At 33.4% G+C, this 20,803-nt stretch overlaps 4 protein-coding genes across 4 annotated transcripts; 1 reads left to right on the top strand and 3 right to left on the bottom strand.

Moving 5' to 3' along the window:
• Positions 1-4,545: 4,545 nt before the first annotated feature.
• Positions 4,546-7,236, top strand: LOC112748916 (lysM domain receptor-like kinase 4). Its single transcript, XM_025797172.3, has 2 exons — positions 4,546-6,076; positions 6,180-7,236. The coding sequence occupies exons 1-2, from the start codon at positions 4,863-4,865 to the stop codon at positions 6,877-6,879; spliced, it is 1,914 nt and encodes a 637-aa protein (XP_025652957.1). The 5' UTR covers positions 4,546-4,862; the 3' UTR covers positions 6,880-7,236.
• On the bottom strand, positions 7,207-9,277 carry LOC112748917 (serine/threonine receptor-like kinase NFP). The gene has a single exon (XM_025797173.3). It carries the CDS (start codon positions 9,275-9,277, stop codon positions 7,493-7,495), a length of 1,785 nt encoding a protein of 594 aa, XP_025652958.1. The 3' UTR covers positions 7,207-7,492.
• A 767-nt stretch (positions 9,278-10,044) lies between these two features.
• Positions 10,045-12,660, bottom strand: LOC112748915 (pentatricopeptide repeat-containing protein At5g66631). Its single transcript, XM_025797171.3, has one exon. It carries the CDS (start codon positions 12,373-12,375, stop codon positions 10,396-10,398), a length of 1,980 nt encoding a protein of 659 aa, XP_025652956.1. The 5' UTR covers positions 12,376-12,660; the 3' UTR covers positions 10,045-10,395.
• A 240-nt stretch (positions 12,661-12,900) lies between these two features.
• LOC112748914 (cytochrome P450 71D8-like) lies at positions 12,901-14,711 on the bottom strand. The gene is made up of 2 exons (XM_025797170.2): positions 13,726-14,711; positions 12,901-13,583 (listed from the first exon to the last, which is right to left on the bottom strand). The coding sequence occupies exons 1-2, from the start codon at positions 14,638-14,640 to the stop codon at positions 12,972-12,974; spliced, it is 1,527 nt and encodes a 508-aa protein (XP_025652955.1). The 5' UTR covers positions 14,641-14,711; the 3' UTR covers positions 12,901-12,971.
• Between the last annotated feature and the right edge of the window lie 6,092 nt (positions 14,712-20,803).

Raw genomic sequence — 20,803 nt, 5'->3', positions numbered from 1 at the left:
AGTGTAGTGTGTTTTTATTTAATTAGTAATTATTTATATTAATCAAAAAAATTATTGGTTACCTAGCATAATTTTTATATTAAATATATTAAGGATCAATGACAATGCCTCATTGTTTTGGGATCTGAATTGTGATTTCCTTTTCTTTTAAATAGTTGCCCAACTGCTATAAGGGAGCAAACCATGGACTGCCTGACAGGTAATTTAGCAATGGCAATTTTTTTTTTTGGACTTGGAGCAATGGCAAATTAAAGTGTTCTTGTGGCCTAACCGAAATAGTTTGCCAAGTTGGGCCATATATAATAAGTCTTAGCTAGCTCCGGAAAGGCTTTAGAAATATTTTTCTTGTTTATAATATTGCTTTAGGTATTTCATCCTAATATAGGCGTTGTAATTTGGCCATCACAACCTATAATTCGAAGATGCCAGTGAGTAATAGTTCAAATAGTATAGTCTCTCCATACTCAATTAAAAGGTTGTGGATTCGAGTCTCATATCTTTAGTAAAAAAAAAAAAAATCTATAATTCGAAGATTAAGTTGAAAAAAAGTATTAGAATTTTTATGATTTATAAATAACTACCACTAATATTATTACGCATAATTTGATCGTTATATTTATAATTCGTCGGTTATATTTTATAATTTATGGAAATAGTCAAAATAAACTTTAAAACTTCTAGCATAATATCACTGATCTTTACACATGTATTTACTAATATCTCAAAGAATCAATCAAAGATCAATTGAAAAAATCAACATTATATTTAGTAGTTGTTATTGAAATTGTTACATATAATTTAAAAACTGAATTACACCACATAATGATTATACCATTAGATGATAGTCTATATATAAGGTAAATAAAATAGAAAATAAAAGATATTTAAAAATCTAATACTCATTTAAGTCACTCTCATTTTTTTTTAAATTATTGTTAACTTAGCATCGAAGCACTTTTTACAAATATTTATCCCGTCTAATATTTATTGGAGTCTGGTGTATACTTTTTTTATGAAATAGACAGGACGACATCTCTCTCCTTAATGTAACGAGATATACTTTAAATGTACTACAAAAACATCCATTTTGTAGAAGATAGGAGTGAAAGTGTGTCGGGCTATTCGACAAAGGTTCGTGACTCGGCTTATTTTATTATATAAGTCAAGTTTGAGTTTTTTGTAAAATTTATTAGTTAAAAAATTAAATTGTAGTTTAAAAAAAATTCTACAAAGTTGGTTGGACCGACTCGTCAAAATATTTTTTTATAAAAATAAATTATTCTTATCTTAAACTTTCAACTATTAACTTAAACACAAAATAAAATTAAAAAAATTAATAGTTAAGACTAATTAAGATTGTAATTTTTTTATTTAAAAAATTTCATAAATTGTAAATATATTTATGATATGTGACTAATAATTGATATATAAATAAATTATATTTTATAAATTATATTATAAATTTTTGAATATATTTAATATTAATTTAAAAATTTTGAATTTATTGTTTTAATTTCTAATTTACAAAACATGTTTTTAAATAGACTCGTCAAATTATTTAACTTTAAACAAGTTGGATTTAAATTCGAAAAGAAAAACACATAAAAAATAATATAGTTAGACTTAAATTACCTATTTATAATATAGATTAAATTTGTTAAAGCTAAAGTTTAGTTCAGCTCAATATATTTTTACTTTTAGGAGAAGGCAATAAAAATAGTATTGCTCGACTCAATTATGAGAACCAAATGCATAGATGTATCTTGTTCTTTGTGTTTTATTTGTAGTGTTTTATTTTGTCTTATTTTAAAAACTAAATGCATCATAAATATGTGCGAATTGCATGCTATGCGAAACAGCGAAAGTGGATGGAACGCGGAAAGCCATACTTGCAAGCTCCCAAGGTATATTATTGCGGTGTATTTATACATACGCGTCTCTTTGACAAATTGGATGGAATGGTTGTCGCATTCTCTTACGTTTTTTAAGTACTGTTATTGATTTTGACTATGAAGCCAAGAACCTAAGTGTAGTATACGTACCGCTGTGAACTTTACTACATATCAATCATTCAAGTGTGAACTGAGGTAGCGTGAGAACGAGAGATTAGAATTTAGACATAATTTGGCAAAGTTTTTGTTTTTTAAAGAAGTGTAGTATTTATATTTGATAAATTAAATTTAAAAAAATTTAATAAATATAAGTAATACAATTATGATTGATAAAATAATTTTTAAAATTTAAAAATATTATAAAAGACATAAATTTAAGCGTTAAATTTAAAAATTAGTTAATATATAAAATTATATTAGACTTTTAAATTTTAAAAATTACAAATTAATTTTGAAAAATTTTACCTTAGATACTTTCAAAAGTATTTCGATCTTTTAAAAGCTATAAATATAAAAATATGGTCCTTTTTATTTACTAAACACAAAATGAAGAGTTTGTATTTTTAAAAGTTAAAGTACAAGTATCTCTTCAAAAAATTTTATCAAACTAAGTCTTAGTATTGTGTTTGATAAAATTTTAATAGATTTTGTTAGGTAGACAATGGTTTTTGTGAACAATGTGAATAATGGATTCTAAAATTGGCCCAATAAAGTAAAAACACACTACACTCTAAATTACTCACCTAAATCTTAATATTAAGATAACCATCCGCATACCTAGTGAATTAAACATCCGATACATCTATTATTCATATTGTTTACTATTTTCATTGTCTACTTATACTTTTCCAATTTTAATACTGGAATATAAAATTTTAATTATTTTAATATTTTAAAAAATAAAAATATAAAAATTAAAATTTTTTAAAATAAAAACTAAAATTTTAATAATATTTTTTTAAATATTTTATTTAAATTTTTAAATTTTAATTTTGCTTCTTAATTTTTATATTTATTTTAAATTAAATATAATATAATATATAAATTAATTCAGTATCTTTTATATTAAATATAATATAAAAATTTAATTTAGTTTGTTTGTAAGTCTTAATTTCAGTTTTTTTTACACGACTTAATTAACGACTTTGCAATGAAGTTGACCAGTTGACCGGTTGACAAATAGATAATGTTGTAGTGTTGCCCTTCCTCACTCACGATTTTTTCACTTAAAAACATATATAAAATCATGCTCACAGGGAATTTGCTTCGAAGTGGCACAAATATTAATAAATAGCTAGGATGATTCATTAACATATTAGATTAGTTTGAATTTTAATATGGAATAAATAGTGTTGGAGAACTATTATATGTTCTTTACAAGATATCTCCAATAAAATAACATATAAACCATATAGTGATGAGAAATTCTTTTCGGTAGTGTTTGTTTTTACAAATCCAAATTCAAACTAAAATATTGAGATTTAGTATTATATTTGATGATTAAAAATTAAAATTAAAATTTTAATTTAAAATATAAAATTTTAATTTTTTTAGTATTTATAAAAAAAATATAATAAATTGAAAATTTTAAAAACAAAAATTAAAATTTTAAATAATATTTTTTAATAATTAAAATATTTTAATAAATATTTTTATTTTATTCTCATATTTAATTTAAATTAAATAAAATATTAAAATATAACCCAATTTTATATATTTTATAATAAATATAATATAAAAATTTAATTTAATCTAAATTTCTTAATATTTATCTCTCAATTCTTGTCTCTTTTTTAAATGGAAGCTACATATTTGTTTCTTTTTTTACATGGATAAACTAAAAACACTCCTCTAAATTCCGATGTAGCGTGTTGACTTGGATTCCTTTTAGTATCGTTTTCTAGAGTAGTTATGAAATGAAGTGATTATATTATTTTATTTGTTGGATGAAAAGTATGTAACTGAAATGTGACCTCCGATTTGGTTAATGAAATAAAATTTCGATATGGACGTCTCAATAACAAAATTCGTTTGAAGTATGATGAGGTACACTCGTTTGAGTTGTGCAGTAATTAATAATTAATGTCCACTACTATAGTTATTTATTGAACTATAGTTACTAATCAAGCTCCAGCACTTAGTTGTTTACTGCACCGCCAATCAATTACACATTTTTTCATATGATATATACAATGTTGCATCATTGTAAATATGATTAAGATTAAATTATTTGAACCTCGACCTATATCACAAAAGACATAAGTTTTCGTGTATAACAGAGTGTTTATTTAGTTTGAATAGAATAATAATCCTTAATCCTACAAAGTGATAAGGCATAGAGTCAAGTAAACGAGAAGACTTGCAATGCAAGCATGCATTGAGAATTTGAGATACATATGTATCCGAATGATGATATCTGGTCATAAACAATGCCTAAATTCAACCAGATGCAGAATATTTTAACCTCTTATTCAACCTCAAGAAGCTATCACTAGACTAAATGTATCTTCTCCGAAGTTGTGTTCCTTTTAAACTATGACCATTATTGAATCAAATAATTAAAATAATAATTTTTTGTTAAAAATATAATTATTTATATTATCTCTTCTTGTTTATTTAAGTTTTTAGAATGAGTAATTTCATAATATAGTATCAGAATTCTATGTCTGAAAGGTCTAGAATTTAATTATTGGTGAATTCTAAAGTAAAAAAATAATATAAGATAAATAAAAAAATTATACAAAAATAAAACAAATTCAAAAAAATCCTTAATTAAAGAAGAATATTAAAAATATAACTATATATTGTCTTTTTTCATCTGCATAAATTTTTGAGACAGAGTGATTTCATTGTATTTGAACAAGAAAAACACTAACCAAACACTACTCAATTAATCCTCTCCTCTCCAGTCTCTGCAACTATCTATCTCCTCAATTTGTGTCCTTCCTTCAATTCAAGTCCTCTGCAATAATGCGTCTCTTTTTTCTCTTCATCATCATCATCACCATCACCAACTTGTCTCTGATAAAGGGACAGCAACCTTACATTGGTTTAGGGACAGTAGCATGTCCTCGAAGGGGTAACGCAAAATCAATCCGAGGCTACACTTGCAACGGTTTAAACCACAGTTGCCAAGCTTACCTCACATTCAGATCCCAACCACTCTACAGTTCTGTCTCTACAATCTCTTCTCTGTTAAACTCTGACCCTTCACAACTCGCTCTCATCAACTCCGTTTCTTTAAACGACACCTTCGAACCAAACACGCTTGTCATTGTTCCCGTTAACTGCTCCTGTGCCTCCGAGTATTACCAATCAAACACATCCTATGTTTACCACAATGCTGAAACCTACTTCTTAATTGCCAACAACACCTTCCAAGGACTCACCACGTGTCAAGCTATGATGCACCAGAATGCTAACCTTTCTAACCTATACCCTGGAAGACAACTTGCTGTTCCTCTTAGATGTGCTTGTCCCACAAAGAATCAAACTCTCAAAGGTGTTAGGTACCTCTTGAGTTACCTTGTTGATTGGGGTGATTCTGTTTCTTTCATTAGTCAAATGTTCAACGTCACTACTCAGATCACTCTTGATGCTAATTCCCTTACTATGAGTTCTGTCATCTATCCCTTTACCACTATGCTAGTCCCTCTTCATGATAAGCCCCTCAAACTTCAAGCTTCTTCGCCATCATCTCAACCACCTTCTTCTTCTGATTCTAGTTCAACAGATAAAAGCTCAAAGAAAACATGGGTTTATGTTGTTGTTGGAGTTGTTGGTGGCTTTGCCTTAATATTTGTTACTTGTGCTGTCATTTTCTTCACACACACTCGCAAAACTAAAAGGAATCAAGAGGTTGTTGCAGTTTCTAAGAGTTTTGAGGCAATTGAGAAACCAGAAGGGAAGATAATGGAGCAAGAATCTGGAAAATTGTCAGAGATCATAGCTAGCATGGCTCAATCTTTCAAAGTGTATGATTTTGAGGAACTGCAGCGTGCAACGGACAACTTTAGCACAAGTTGCTTGATCAAAGGATCGGTTTATCGCGGAGTTATCAATGGTGATCTTGCTGCAATCAAGAAGGTAGAAGGAGATATCTCAAAGGAGATTCAAGTTCTGAATAAAGTCAACCATTCCAATGTTATACGCCTCTCCGGTGTCAGCTTCTACCAAGGCCAATGGTAACTTGTCTCTTAAGTATACTACTTTTTATGGATAAAATTGTTGCAATTATATATCGTATCATAATCTAATGCTCATGCCTGTTCCGGTGCGACAACACAGGTATCTTGTTTATGAGTATGCTGCTAATGGAGCCTTGAGTGATTGGATCTACATGGACAACGTTGATGGCGAGTTTCTAAGTTGGAGGCAGAGGATTCAGATTGCTTTGGATGTGGCTACAGGACTTGACTATCTTCACAGCTTCACTTCTCCTTCATATATTCACAAGGATCTCAAGTGTAGCAACATTCTTTTGGACAGTGAGTTAAGGGCAAAGGTTGCAAACTTTAGCCTTGCAAGGTCTGTGGAAGGAGAAAATGGTCAATTTCCAATGACAAGGCATATTGTAGGGACAAGGGGTTACATGGCTCCTGAGTATTTGGAGAATGGTGTTGTATCCACAAAGATTGATGTGTATGCATTTGGAGTTCTGGTGCTAGAAATCCTCACTGGAAAAGAGGTTGCTGAAATCTTGAATGAAGATGACAATAACAATAAGGGGTTTTCAAATGTTTTGAGTGTTATTCTTAGTGAGGAAAGTGGCAAGGAGAGGGTGAAGGAGTTTATGTATGCTTCTCTTCATGGGAATTATCCATCAGAACTTGCTACGGTTGTGATTGGAATGATTCATAATTGTGTAGAGAAAGAGCCAGAAAATAGACCACAGATGCAGGAGATTGTTGCATCTCTGTCCAGAATATTGAACTCTTCATTGAATTGGGAAACCTCAGTGAGCATCTCAGCATCCCAAAGCTTTTGATGTGTTAATAATGGCCTCTATGTCATTTATCAATGTGCTATATAGACTTTTTAGTTCGTCAGTGCGTGTGTTAAGCAAGGTTTCTTTAGATATAAGCATGTATGTTATATAGATGGATGAAATGCTTGAATAAGAATTTATTTCATATATCTGTCTTCAAGGAAATGTAAGACATGTCTTAAACATGTTCAATGTTGAGCATGTGGCAGTGTATTACCATGACTTGAAATGGATTCTTGAGATTCAGTAACAAATTTACATCGTTGTAACTTTCTAATAGTGTTTAATTATGTGAACCAAACAATGTAATCAAAGCTAAACATTACTAGTTCAAAAAACACAGATAGTTGTTATTAATGTGGCTAGCCGCTAGTTATTGATTACGAGAAAGGAAACTCAAAATATTCTTTTTGTTATATATATCATATATGTCAACTTGAGAGAAATAAGCAGTCATTCCTCGACTACAAACAGATAAAGAATATAAGGGATGAAACAAAGAAACTTTAAAGCGACAATAAACTTGGACACTTATTAACAAAGCTTATAGGCAGTAGTCATGTGAAGAAAACACTCTCTTGAACCTGAGAAACTGAATTACTTTCGTCACCAATTAACGTGCTGCTATGGGAGTAGCCACATGAGTAACCTCTGCTTCCAACGCAGAAGAAGTCAATGATCTCTCTAGTGCAGCTTGAGATGGTTGAGTGAGAAGGGAGAGGCCAAGAACAACTTCTGCCATGGTTGGTCTAGACAATGATACATCCGCCGTGCAATTCGCGGCCAACGTGGCCAAGCTGAGAGCATAATCCACAGGGTAAAGGCACTCTAGCTTAGGATCCATCCATCTTCTCAGACATTCCTCCTTTTCCTTTTCATCTTCCACTTCAAACATCTTCCTAATATCCTTCCACAGCATTACTACCTCACCATCTGCCTTTGTTGTCATGGCTTTCCTGCCTGTAAGCAACTCAATCAGAACAACCCCGAAAGCAAAGACATCGATCTTGGAAATCATGGGATTTGTAGTAGTTCTGACCATGGAGAAGTTCCCTATCTTGGCCTTGAAGTTGGAGTCAAGAAGGATGTTACTTGTTGTGATGTCCCTATGGACTATTCTTGGATAAGTGTGCTCATGCAAGTATTGCAGACCCATGGCAACATCCAATGCTATGTTAATCCTCTGATACCATGTAAGCGAGGCCTTCAAAGACAACTTGGAGAAGAGCCACCCATCAAGGGACCCGTTATCAGCATACTCATAAACCAGGAAATGGTTTCCATCACTGTCTGAAGATACACCCATCAGTTTCACCAGGTTTCCATGATTCACCTTCTGCAGAATATTCAGCTCCTCAGAAACTACTTGATTCACTTTTTTCACTGCCAAGACCTGCCCTTCTATTTTGGCCTTGTAAACTGTGCCCCCAAGCTTGCACTGTTCGCTGAGATTCATGGTGGCTTTGATAACCTCATTGGCTTCATACACGGTTGGCTTACTCACGTAGCCTGAGACTCCAGAGAGTAGCTTATCTGCTGTCCCAGCAGATGAGTCTCTCCTATTCAAAGTCCTCTTTCTCTGATAAAGATAAGCATAAACCATTGATATTACTATAACAGCAACAACAAGGGTGAACCCCAGGCTAATACTGATTATAACAGGGATTTGAATGCTTCTCTTTCTTCCATGTGAAGGCTCGGGTTGAGTAAGAACCGGCAACTTCGTCACAGGAATCAAAACCGGAAGATAGGTTGCAGCTGTGAAGTTTCCACCATAGTTGTTTTCGGACAATATGTCCACTGCCGATGCACCAAACTTGGCTGCTACAGAGGAAACATTGTCATTGTTCTGCCACACATAGGTGATCATATATTCTATCCCTTTTTGTAACTGCTTCTTAGAAGGGCACCTGCAGAATAAAGGGAACAATACTTTCACACCTACTGGCAGCAGAACTGGATTCAAATCTGGGTTTGAATCGTTGACAGCACGCCAATTTGTGAGATTCTCATATGTTGTTTTTGAGACAAAGTCGTACATATCACCCTGCCTTAGCTCATAGGTGATATTGGCGAAAGATTGGTTTTGAGTGCAACCACAAGTGACAGGTATCAGTAAGACTTGGCCTGGAACCAGCTTGTCACCCTCATTCTTTATGTTACTTGCTCTTGCAATGGATAAAGGGCTGGTGTCAAATATGTCAGATATGTTAGAAAGGCTCAAGAAGTTTGGAGATTTAGCGATGTATGTCACATATGTTCCACAGGAAGAAGGTGAATCCACTGGGCATGAAAAGTCTGTTCCATTAACCTGTTGTGATTGAGTTGGGATGCTGGTGATGGAGAACATGAATACAAGAAAAATACTACTTGAGAGAGAGGGTAGAAAGAAAGCCATTTTTCTGAAGTTGAGAAGGAGGGAAAGAACATAAAGGAAACTTTTATTATCAGAAGTCAAAGACACTCAGGATTTTTGGTGATATGGAGGATTCTTTGTCAATAAAATACCCTTTGGTTTAACAGAAGAGTTATTGGTATACTGTTTTACCATATCTATTCCTAATTATTTATGCAGTGATATCAAATTTCCAAGTAAGTCTAAGATTATATGTTAAGGAAAACATTGACTTTACATATATCAATAGTATGCTATTCATGCGCACAGCAGAGTATAATAAAATGCCAATGAAGATTCCAGGATGGTCATTTTTAACTTATATGCAAAGAATCTCCAATTTGAGACATCATAAGAGAAAATTCTGATGCCAATTCCATGTCTATCTATCACTAGACCACGCCTTAAAATGTAGTGTCTCCACAAGATTTATACGTGCTAAAAGTATTCGGGTCTAATGAATTTTATAAGAATTACTACCTACACTGCATACAATTTTTCATAAGCATTATTTTACACTTGCATTTTTTCCCTGGTTTCATATTTTTGAAATAGCCTTCTTGAATATTTGAGTGCGGCTTTCATGCTTCACGGTGTCGGTTCATATACGTGATTCCATCTAATCTAATCGAAAACAATAGAATAAGAGATTCTGTAATCTAGCTACTACTGTTAAGAGAAAGATAAGCAAAAGAAACTTGCAACATGATAATCAACGTCAATAAAAATTGCAACAAATAATGTACTACAAATTTAAAAGTCAGCAACCGTGTTTGAATGTGGTTCTCCACATATCAACTAGTCATTCATTAATTATGATTAAGCAAAGTTAATTTCAGGCACTTGACTAATAAGTAATTACATACAAAGAAACCTACACTAGCCAGTACAACAAGGGCTCACTTTTGAATATTAACTGATGCTCTGGTCAAAACAAGTTTGCAGAACACAAATATTTACTGAAAACTGAAATTTTAAACAATATTTTGCATCCCTTACCACCTCCTCCCTTCAAATCCCAAGTTAAGGGATTCTGTATGTTTCATACCTGTTAGAGTGTGTGCTGAAGTTTGATAAACGAAGAAACCAAAAATCTATCATATCAGACCCCGTCTATAACTCTAGCCACCATTTGAAGCAAAACAATCGGAATAAAGATTATAAACTTTCGAGAGATCAGCAGAGCTGACAGTCCATTCATGACCACGCAATGCATGCGGAAGTACCACATTTACTTCCTCACAACTCTCTTCAATAGCTGCAGCTTCTCTTCGTCTCCCTTCTTTCCAGAGGCTTTTCACTAGCAATTCTTTTGTGGCAGAATCAGGCATCAGACCTGAATTCCTCATATCTTCAAATAGCCTCCATGCTAGTGCAGCTCTTTTTGACTTGCAGTAACCTTGGATAAGCACCTTATAGAGATAAGCATCTGGCTCCACACCACTCTGCCTAACCATTGCAAAGAGTCTCTGCACTGTTTTTATATCCCCAAGGTTCGAAAAATAGTGCATTAGTCCTGAAAAGGTTTGCATATCAGGGCAAATATCATTCAAGATCATCTGATCGAGTATATCCAGGGCATCGGAATTCCTTCCACATTTGGTTAATGTTCTTAAGAGAGAAGAATACAAAAGCATCAGATTAGATTTTGATATGGGCCCACAAAGTATTCGAACATCATTGAAAACCTTTAGAGCAGCATCAGCATTTTTTGAAATCCCATAAAATTCGATGATTAGCCTGATGGTGCTGAATGGCAGTCTCATTTCCTCCATTCTGATTTTGGAGATGAGTCTATCAACCAATTCAGTACGACCATGGCGTGCTAGAAGGGTCATAATTCTTTGTACTGTGTATATATCATGTGTGAAACCCGGTTGACAAGCAACCCAACAGAAGAAATTCCATGCGGTTTCTGGTGACTTGAAACTTCTAAGTATCTTGCAGACCAACCTGGTTGTCCACACAAAGTTTGCACCCTCAAGTGCCGATACCTCATCAGGACTCCAATTCTGTAAGGCACTAGCCAAAGCATGTGGATCCATCCATGGTTTTAACTGAACCTCATCAGTATGATCACATTGACTAGCATGGCTTACATTTTCATCCTCATCCTCTTCCTCATCATCAACACATCTTTCTACAGAATATATCACATTCTTTATTCTTTCATCTTGCAGAGTTTCCCTGAACAATAAGTCACTCTCCTTGAGAAATCCTTCCTCCTGCATCTTCTGAAGTAACAAACACATTGCTCGACTTGGCAGTATTCCATCAATTTGCATTTCATCAAGCAAGGTTTTCACTTCATCAAACCGTTTGCAGGCAATGAAACAGTCAATCAGAACAGTGTACTGTTTCAAAGTGCGTTTGATCCTCATTGAAGGCAGCATTTTAAAAACCTCCAATGCTTCCAATACTTTTCCAGATTTTACAAGGTGCTCAATTACTATACTATAGCTTCTGCAATTAGGAAGCAATCCTTCATCAATCATCCTATAGAATGATCTTACAACTTCATAGTCCTTCCCCATTTGCGCAGAAAGAGCCATGACAATGTTATAAGACTCGGTGCAGACACGGTTGTTGGCAAGCCTATACTCATCCCAAACAGCAAGAACAGAATCAAGGTCCCCAGCAGCAGCATGCCAGTTCATGAGATTCATGAAGCTGATCTTAACATTGCCGAACTGTTTGGCACGAATAGCATCAATGAGGGAGTTGAGCTCAGAGGTTCGACCAGACCTGGCAAGAACAGTAGCAAGAGCATGAAGGGTGTGTTGGGTATGCGAAAAACGGGGACTTTCCTGAAGGGCATTGAGAAAAGAGATAGCAGAGTCGGCGGAAGGAGCAGAACGCAGGGCCTGAGTGATAACGAAGGAATCAAGAAGACGATCGTTCAGGAGAGTGGAGAGTGAGTTGGGGTTGCTCGAGCGCAGAGAGAGTCGAATGGAGTCAATGAGCTTGGCACGGTAGAGGTAGTGAGAGACTCTGTTGGGAAAGGGATTGCGGGCATAGGAACGAACTTGTTGCAATTGCAGGGTTAACCTGTTGGCGAGGTTAACCTTGCAGAAGAACAAGATCCTGAACCGCATGGTCATTAACTGGGTGAGGCAAAGAATCAAACACCTGGTGTGCGCGCATCTGGAACAAGACACTGGGTGTTTTTTTTTTTTTTTTTTTTGAGGACTTGGAACAAGACACTGGGTGTCTCTGTGATAGGATTGGATTAATTCAGAACCATTTTACTCTTTTTTTTTGTTAGGCTTGAGTTTACTACCGGGCCACATCAAAGTCCAATAAATAAAGAAGTTCAATAATAACCAAATTGGGTTAGTCTAATAGTTAGCTCACTAGTTCGTTTGAGACTTCAAATCTCGCCTTATGCATGCAGCAACCCATTAGCTAGCAATAAACTCTTAAATGGAGACATGGAGTTCAATACCGCTGCGAATTAATCCGTAACTTGTCTGGTTGGGAGATACCATTGAAAACAAAAAGAAAGGTTTAATAATAAATATTTGAGTATATATATTCAACAAAAAATATTTTATTGAATATTTTAAAAAATATTGAGTATACTATAAGAATAATTCTAAAAATTTATTGAAAACCAGAACTATCGATTTAGATGGTTTATGACTTTATTCTAAATATTTTATTTCTTGACCGCGGATATAAACTTGGTTCTTATTTATTACATAACAAGAGAAGGAATCAAGCACAAGTCATTTTTCCTTTCCATTGCTAATCCAAAGTGTTCAGTCATGTCCAAATCCTCAGGTTTCATGGCACTAGGGAGTTCCCAGTTGAAGTGATAGAGTAAGAGAGCCAAAGGGAACATAATGGTGGCTAAACCAAATGCTATGCCAGGGCATATTCTCCTTCCAGCACCAAATGGTAAATACTCAAAGCTAGTCCTTCTGAAACCAATAGAACAATTGCCATCAAACCTCTCTGGGATAAACTTCTCTGCATCATGCCAATACTCTGGGTCTCTTCCCATGGCCCACGCGTTCACCATTACTCTTGTCCCCACACCTATTTCATACCCTCCAATCGTGTTTCTCTCTGTGCATTCTCTAGGGATCAACAAAGGTGTAGGTGGGTGTAACCTCAGTGTTTCTTTTATCACTGACTTTAAGTAACTTAGTTTATCCACATCACTTTCATGGATTCTTTGCTTTCCTCTAAATGCTTCTCTTACCTCCGCTTGTGACTTCGCCATCACTCTTGGATTCCTAACCATTTCAGACATAGCCCACTCTAACGTTGATGCTGAAGTATCAGTTCCAGCAGCAAATATGTCCTGAACAATAAACAAACCATTTTGATGACCAATTATATTTTGAAAAGAATATTCTTTAACACAGAATCGAAAGGAAAAAAGTATTAAGATCTAATTGTAAATTTGACGAAATTACAAGGTAATTAAACCTTTACTAACTAACCATAATCACAGCTTTGATGGTGTTGGTTGTTATGTGAAACTGGTGAGTGGTACTGCTATTTTTGTGGAGTCTCAAAAGAACATCAACAAGATCTTCCTCCTCCTTTGCATTATCACCACCAACGTTCACTTGCTTGTGCTGATGCTCCGTAATTATGTTCTCGAAGATCTTCTCAAGCTTCTTCTTCATCCTCTCCACTTTGAACTTCATCCCAGTCACATAATACAGAGGCTTGACGGAAGGAAACAAATCACACAAATAAAACCCACTCCCCATTTCTATCGCCTTCCTTATCAGACTTACAAACTCGTCAATCTCATTCTTGTCTTCGGGTATCTTTCCAAATGCAGATCTGTAAACAGAAGCACTTATCAACGAAAAAATCATGGTTTTGAGATTCACTGCTGAACCTGAGGACTCCCGAATCGATTCGATGAATTTAACTGACTCTTCTTCTCTGACACGAGAGAGAGACCGAACCCTTTCAACACTTAGAAGCTCCAACGTACATATCTTTCTCAGTTGTCTCCACATTTCACCGCACGGAGCGAAAGCAATATCTGAAGAACCAAAGCTGAAACTCTCAGCAGCAAGAATACGTGGGCGCTTCAGAAAACACGAGTCATGGGTTTTGAGTATCTCCATGGCAAGCTCCGGGGAGGATATAACCACCGTAGGGTTTTCACCGAGCTTGAGGTGCATGATGGGTCCATATTTTTTGGCTAGTTCTCTGAAAGAACGGGGTGGAAGTGAACCTGCTGCTGCAAGCTGGTGAAGGTTCCCAATGATGGGTAACTTTCTTGGGCCAGGTGGCAGTTTCTGAGTGAGGTTATAATTAAGAACATGCATGATGAGCATTAACAGTAAGAATATAATGATAATAAGCACTAATAAGAAGTAGGATTCAGATTCCATGTTACTTTAGATAGTTGGATCTCATGTGTTCGTTTCTATATAGATGAAGGGTCTTATTTATGGAATCCTGAACATAACCAGATAATTCAACTGCTGTTATAAGTTAAGATTATTATTAATAAAATTTTTTAATTTTTAAATTTTTTTTAATTGAAAAATTAACATGTGTTGTGAGATGACATGATAGTTGATGCAATATTCAATGAGGCGGCGTTAGGTTTATGTCTTTCTTAAGACAGAGACATAAAAACATAAACACTAAAGATATGAACACGGCGTATATATATTATATTTGGTAAAATATTGAATAAGACATAATAAAATTAGAAAAAAGTCTATATTTTGTAAAAGTTAATAAAAGATAAAAATAAAAAAAATTATAAGAGATAAAAATTTCAAAGATTGATAAAAAAATAAAAGTATAAAAATTAATTGTGTAAAAGTTAATAAAGAATAAAGTATAAAAAATTATGTTTAATTAATTGTCTCAACATATTAAAAATACACTACTTACATAATAAGGGTAATTTACATAAATAAATTGTTTGTCCCTCAAATTTACGTAATTACATTGTTTTAAATATGAAGACGCAAATACATTGTTTCATATAGTAGCAGTAGCAGTTTACCAAAACACATAATTCGCTATAGGGATTACATGTGAATGGAAAACACAGAAATCGCTAGAGGCGGTCGCGGTTTCTATTTATTGATGCTTGGCCATAAACTGCTACTGACAGTAACGGTTTATGTGTATTGGGACATGTGCGTAAACCGCTGGAGGCAGCAACGGTTTATCGTTGAGTATGAAAACAAATAGTAAAACTAATATTTATCTAAAAAAATAATTACAAAACAAATAATTAATGGTATATACTATTTAAATAATATCATAAATAAAAAATGTAATTTATCATTTCATAGTATAATTTAAAAAATATAAATATGCATGTAATAAATTTTTTATTTGTATTTATTATTAAAAGTGAGACCAAATTACAAATAAAAAAATACAATACTCAAAATATTAAATTATATAAACTAAGACTAATTTTTTTTATTCTCATCTCTTTTAAAATTTATAAACCAAGACCAAAAAATATATATTTTCTGTAATTGTAGAAGCCTTTTGTTAAAATTATATTTTATTTAAATATTTAAAAGATTAAAATAAAATTAATTTTAAATTTTAAATTTTAAATTTTAAATTTTAAAATATAAATTTTTATATATTTATTAAATCTATGTTGATAGAGAGGTATAATTATTCTGATAGATATTAGTAATTTTATTTTTTTAATTTATAAAAATAATTCATAAGAATATAAAATTTTATCAATTAATATGTATTTAAAAAATCATCTTTAAACTTTAGTCATATAACTCAAAAGGTCATTGCATTTATATTTTCTAAGATTTTAAAAAATAAAAACTATTTGTATTTTATAGTTGATTCATTGGATAAATAATAGTGATAGCATCATAATTTTGATGAATAAAATAGAAAATATAAATATGTATATAATAATTTTTTATTTATATTTATTATTAAGATGAGACTAAATAGCAAATCAAAGAGTGAATACTCATAAAGTACTAAAATATATAAACTAAGACTAATTTTTTTTTATCTTCATCCCATCTAAAACTCATGAATGATAAAATAATTTATTTTTAGTAAAAAATTCACTAAAGTATACATTTTTTCTTTAAAAATTACTTCATTTTTTATCCATATAAATCATATGATTGCAAAAAATATATACTCAACTAAACCGCTGCCTGCAGTAACAGTTTATGGCCAAGCATCAACAAACAGAAACCGCGACAGCCTTTAGCCCTCTAGCAGTTTCTGTGTTCTCCCATTCACATGTAATCTGCCTGCTGGTTACAGCGGATTATGTGTTTCGGTAAACCGCTACTGGTAATAGCGGTTTCTATATATATATAAAACAATGTATTTACGTCTTCATATTTAAAACAATGCAATTACGTAAATTTGAGAAATAAATAATTTATTTATGTAAATTATCCTATATTATGTGTATATTTATATACTAATGTGTTCATAAAAAATTTGTGTCTTAACAAACAAATAATAAACATGTATTAATGTGTACGTGTCTCTGAACCTGTATCTTTCAAACCAAACGTTGCCTGACTTCTCGTAAGATTATTGTTTCAATTTTCATTAAGAACCATTAATAAATCTGACTATATCAGACGGTATACTTTTCAAACGGATTTGGCCATAAGGATATATTTGGATTTTGGAGAAGAAAAATAGGTGAGAATTCAAAAGGTTATGTTTACAATAGCTACTAATAGATGGCTATGGGGGCTATAGCTATATATTGACTAGCCAAGAAGAAAGTAACACGTATAGGAATAATGATTTAATTAGAAAGTTTGATTTGTAGTAAATTAAGTTTAAAGCTTAAAGCAATGATAATAATTTTATATTTTTCATCTTAAAGATATATCATGTAGTTTTTCATTTGAATAATATTAAATCAATTTGTAATAAGAGTACAACAAAAATTTGTTCACACCTTCCTTTGGTTCAGGGGAGAGACTATAATTTGTTCTTATGGTTTTGGTGAAGACAAGTGTAGATAAAGAAATTGTTCAAGAATTAATTAGTTGAGCAAGAAAAACAAGATTCATTAACTGTTAGCTTAGAGAGGTTATGTTTCTGTTTTAGGGAAGGGTAGTCAGTTGAGTTCAGCCAATATATATAATGTGCTAAGGGTGTGAACTTAGATTAGTTAGAATTCTGATATGAATACTTTGTGCATCACCTCCTTTGAGTAATGCAAGTTTCTGTTTTTCATTCAATCACAAAACTCCGACTGCTAATTTTCCGATCTTGTTCGAACTCTCTGTGTTTCTTGAAGCTCAAGTCACTGTGACAAAATCTCTTCAATGCCAAACTCTCTTCCCTGCCCGTGGAGGCTTTATAAAACTTCTTCGGGCCCGGAGGTAGTCTAGCTTTGTAATGTACATTTTCATGCAAACATAACCATGAGAAGGGTAACAACTTGCTAGTAACTACAACCTCTCTTATATTCCATTACAAAGAAGCCTAACAAGAAAATAAAAATATGAAAATAAAATATATATATTAAAGTTGTTGTTTACACGATAAAGAGTCATGTTTTTTTTTTTTACTAAAGATAGAAAACTCGAATCCGCAACCTCTTAATTAAGTATGAGGAGACTATGCCATTTGAGCTATTACTCGTTGACAAGAAGCAATAGCTTAAATGGCATAATCTCCCCATACTCAATTAAGAGGTTGCGGGTTCGAGTCTCTATATCTTCGGTAAAAAAAAAAAAGAGTCATGCTATTTATAAGCATATTTTGAACTAACCTCATAAATATTTAGCTACCAACTACTAACTCTCAACTACTTATTTATTACTCTAACACAACTACTTGTTATTGTTCTAATACGCCCCACAAGCTGGAGGATGAAAAATATCAAGAACTCCTAGTTTTGATAGATTAAGATGAAAGAGATGAGGGGACAATGGCTTAGTAAAGATAGGAAGAAGTTTCATCATTCCAGCTTGAGCCTTTTGACGGACCACATGACAATCAACTTCCAAGTGTTTAATTCGCTCATGAAAAATAGGATTTGCTGCAATGTGTAGAGCACTCTGATTATCACAAAAAAAAATAGGAGTGCGATCAGTTGGAATTTGAAGAAAATGCAGCATATTGATCAACCATTGGAGCTCATAGGTGCTGTTTGCAAGAGCCTTATATTCTGCTTCTGTTGAAGACATGGCAACAGTGGATTGCTTCTTTATTTTCCAAGAGATCAGAGATTTTCCCAAAAAGAAACAATAACCAGTTAAAGAACGACGAGTATCTGGACAACCCGCCCTATCAGAATCGCTGAATCCACATATATTAACAGAAGAGTCACGGGAAAAGAAAAGACCTCTGCCTGGGTTAGACTTCAAGTATCTCAAAACTCGATTTGCTGCACAAAAATGGGATTCAGTAGGAGAAACCATGAATTGGCTAAGCTGCTGTGTAGCATATGTAATGTCAGGCCGGGTAGTAGTAAGGTAGAGGAGGCGGCCAACAAGACGACCATAAATCAGATGTAGCTTTGTAGAACTGTCCATGGAAACAGATGCTGGTTTAGCACCCAACAAGCCAGAATCTTCCAATAAATCAACACAATACTTTCTTTGAGATAAAGAAATTTCTTGAGCAGAATGAGCAACTTCAATACCCAAAAAGTATTTAAGGGTACCCAAATCTTTGATTTTGAAATGCTGATTTAAAATAGATTTAATGGTAGCCATCTCAGAAATAGAATTGCCAGTGAGAACAATATCATTAACATACACCAATAAGACGGAAACTTCAGCACCAATAAATTTGACAAAAAGACTATAATTAGATAGAGTCTGCTGATACCCACAAGAAATTAAAAGTTTGGATAGTTTTTCATACCACATACGACTTGATTGGCGCAAATCGTACAGTGATTTCAGCAGTTTACAACACTGATTTGGATGACTAAAACTGATTCCAGGAGGCAAAGTCATGTATACATCTTCAGAATCTCCATGCAAAAAAGCATTGTTAACATCTAGTTGATAGATAGGCCACCTCTTCATGGAAGCCAGAGCTAATACAAGTCAAATTGTAGCTGGTTTTACTACCGGAGAAAAAGTTTCCAAGAAATCCACCCCTTCTGTTTGTGTGAATCCTTTTGCTACAAGACGAGCCTTATAGCGTTCCACAGAACCATCGGGACAACGCTTGATCGGATACACCCATCTACAGCCAATGGGTTTTACACCAGGAGAACAATCAACAACAGACCAAGTTTGGTTCAAATCCAGAGCAACAAGTTCATCTTTCATAGCATTGCGCCAATGAGAATATTTATTAGCGTCTTGAAAAGACTTTGGTTCAATTTCAGAATGCAAGGATAAAATGAATTTTTGATGAGAAGGGGAAAGAGAGGTCAGAGACAGAACAGAAGAAATAGGATACCTACAAGTTGAAGATGATGGAGTTGGAGTAGTGAGAGAAGAGCCGCAAATGTAGTCAGCGAGATGATTGGGGGGGATGTCTTTGACAGAGACTGTGACGGATGGTAGGATGAATGGTTGAGAACGATGTAGGAGAGTTTATGTCTGATTAGGAAGCAGGAGACGAGGTTAAGGATTGTGAAGGAGGGGAAGAGATGAACTGAGGTGTATTATGTTGAGGATGAAGTATGGGTGGGTTAATGGGTAATGGTTCAGGCCCAAATGGGAAGGAAAATGGGTTGTTCGGTTGGTGTTTCTGTTTCGGACATGTGTGGGTTTGGTATGTTTAAAATAGATTTAGTACTAGTGGCAAAAGGTATTACCATTTCATAGAAAACAATGTTTCTGTACATTTCAAACTTTTTATTTTCCAAAGTGTAAACGACGTCCCCTTTAATTCCATTCTTAAAACCAAGAAAAACAGCTTTCTTTGCCCTTGGATCAAATTTAGAACGATTAGCCATGAGAGTTGATACATAGCATAAGCAACCAAAAACCTTTATATCATTATAATTAGGAGACTTATTAAATAAAATTTCAAAAGGAGTTTTAAAATTATTTACAGAAGAAGGGACTCGGTTAATTAGATAAACTGCATGATTGATAGCATAGGACCAAAATGATAGAGGTAAATTAAATTGAAATATGAGAGCACGAGCCACATTTAAAATATGTTGGTGCTTACGTTCCACTCTCCCATTTTGTTCAGGTGTTTCAACACAACTACGTTGATGAATTATGCCCTTTGAAGAAAAGAAATCATGTAAGAGAAATTCCGATTCATTGTCGGAACGTATATACTTAACTTTGGAGTTAAATTGCGTTTCGACCAATGCAATAAAATTCTTGACATGGTTTTGTACTTCGCTTTTTGATTGCAATAAAACTACCCAAGTGAAACGACTGAAATCATCAACAATAGTTAAAAAATATTTATGATTATGGATTGAATTTTGTCGAAACGATCCCATATATCAAAATGCAATAATTCAAAAATTATATTAGTTTTATTAAAACTTGGAGAGAATGAAAGTTTCTTTTGCTTGGAAAAATGACAAACATCACAAGGCTCATCATGAGGCATAGAAATAAAGGGAAATTG

Source organism: Arachis hypogaea, chromosome 15 (assembly GCF_003086295.3).
Source record: "Arachis hypogaea cultivar Tifrunner chromosome 15, arahy.Tifrunner.gnm2.J5K5, whole genome shotgun sequence".
Taxonomy (NCBI): domain Eukaryota; kingdom Viridiplantae; phylum Streptophyta; class Magnoliopsida; order Fabales; family Fabaceae; genus Arachis; species Arachis hypogaea.
The sequence above is the reverse complement of the archived record's forward strand: the minus strand, read 5'-3'. Positions and strand labels throughout refer to the sequence as shown.

Coding starts and splice junctions, on each gene's coding strand:
- LOC112748916 (XM_025797172.3), top strand. CDS start 4,863: ATGCGTCTCTTTTTTCTCTTCATCATCATCATCACCATCACCAACTTG. Junction 6,077..6,179: donor AGCTTCTACCAAGGCCAATG/GTAACTTGTCTC, acceptor GCGACAACACAG/GTATCTTGTTTATGAGTATG.
- LOC112748917 (XM_025797173.3), bottom strand. CDS start 9,277: ATGGCTTTCTTTCTACCCTCTCTCTCAAGTAGTATTTTTCTTGTATTC.
- LOC112748915 (XM_025797171.3), bottom strand. CDS start 12,375: ATGACCATGCGGTTCAGGATCTTGTTCTTCTGCAAGGTTAACCTCGCC.
- LOC112748914 (XM_025797170.2), bottom strand. CDS start 14,640: ATGGAATCTGAATCCTACTTCTTATTAGTGCTTATTATCATTATATTC. Junction 13,584..13,725: donor CCATCAAAGCTGTGATTATG/GTTAGTTAGTAA, acceptor TTTATTGTTCAG/GACATATTTGCTGCTGGAAC.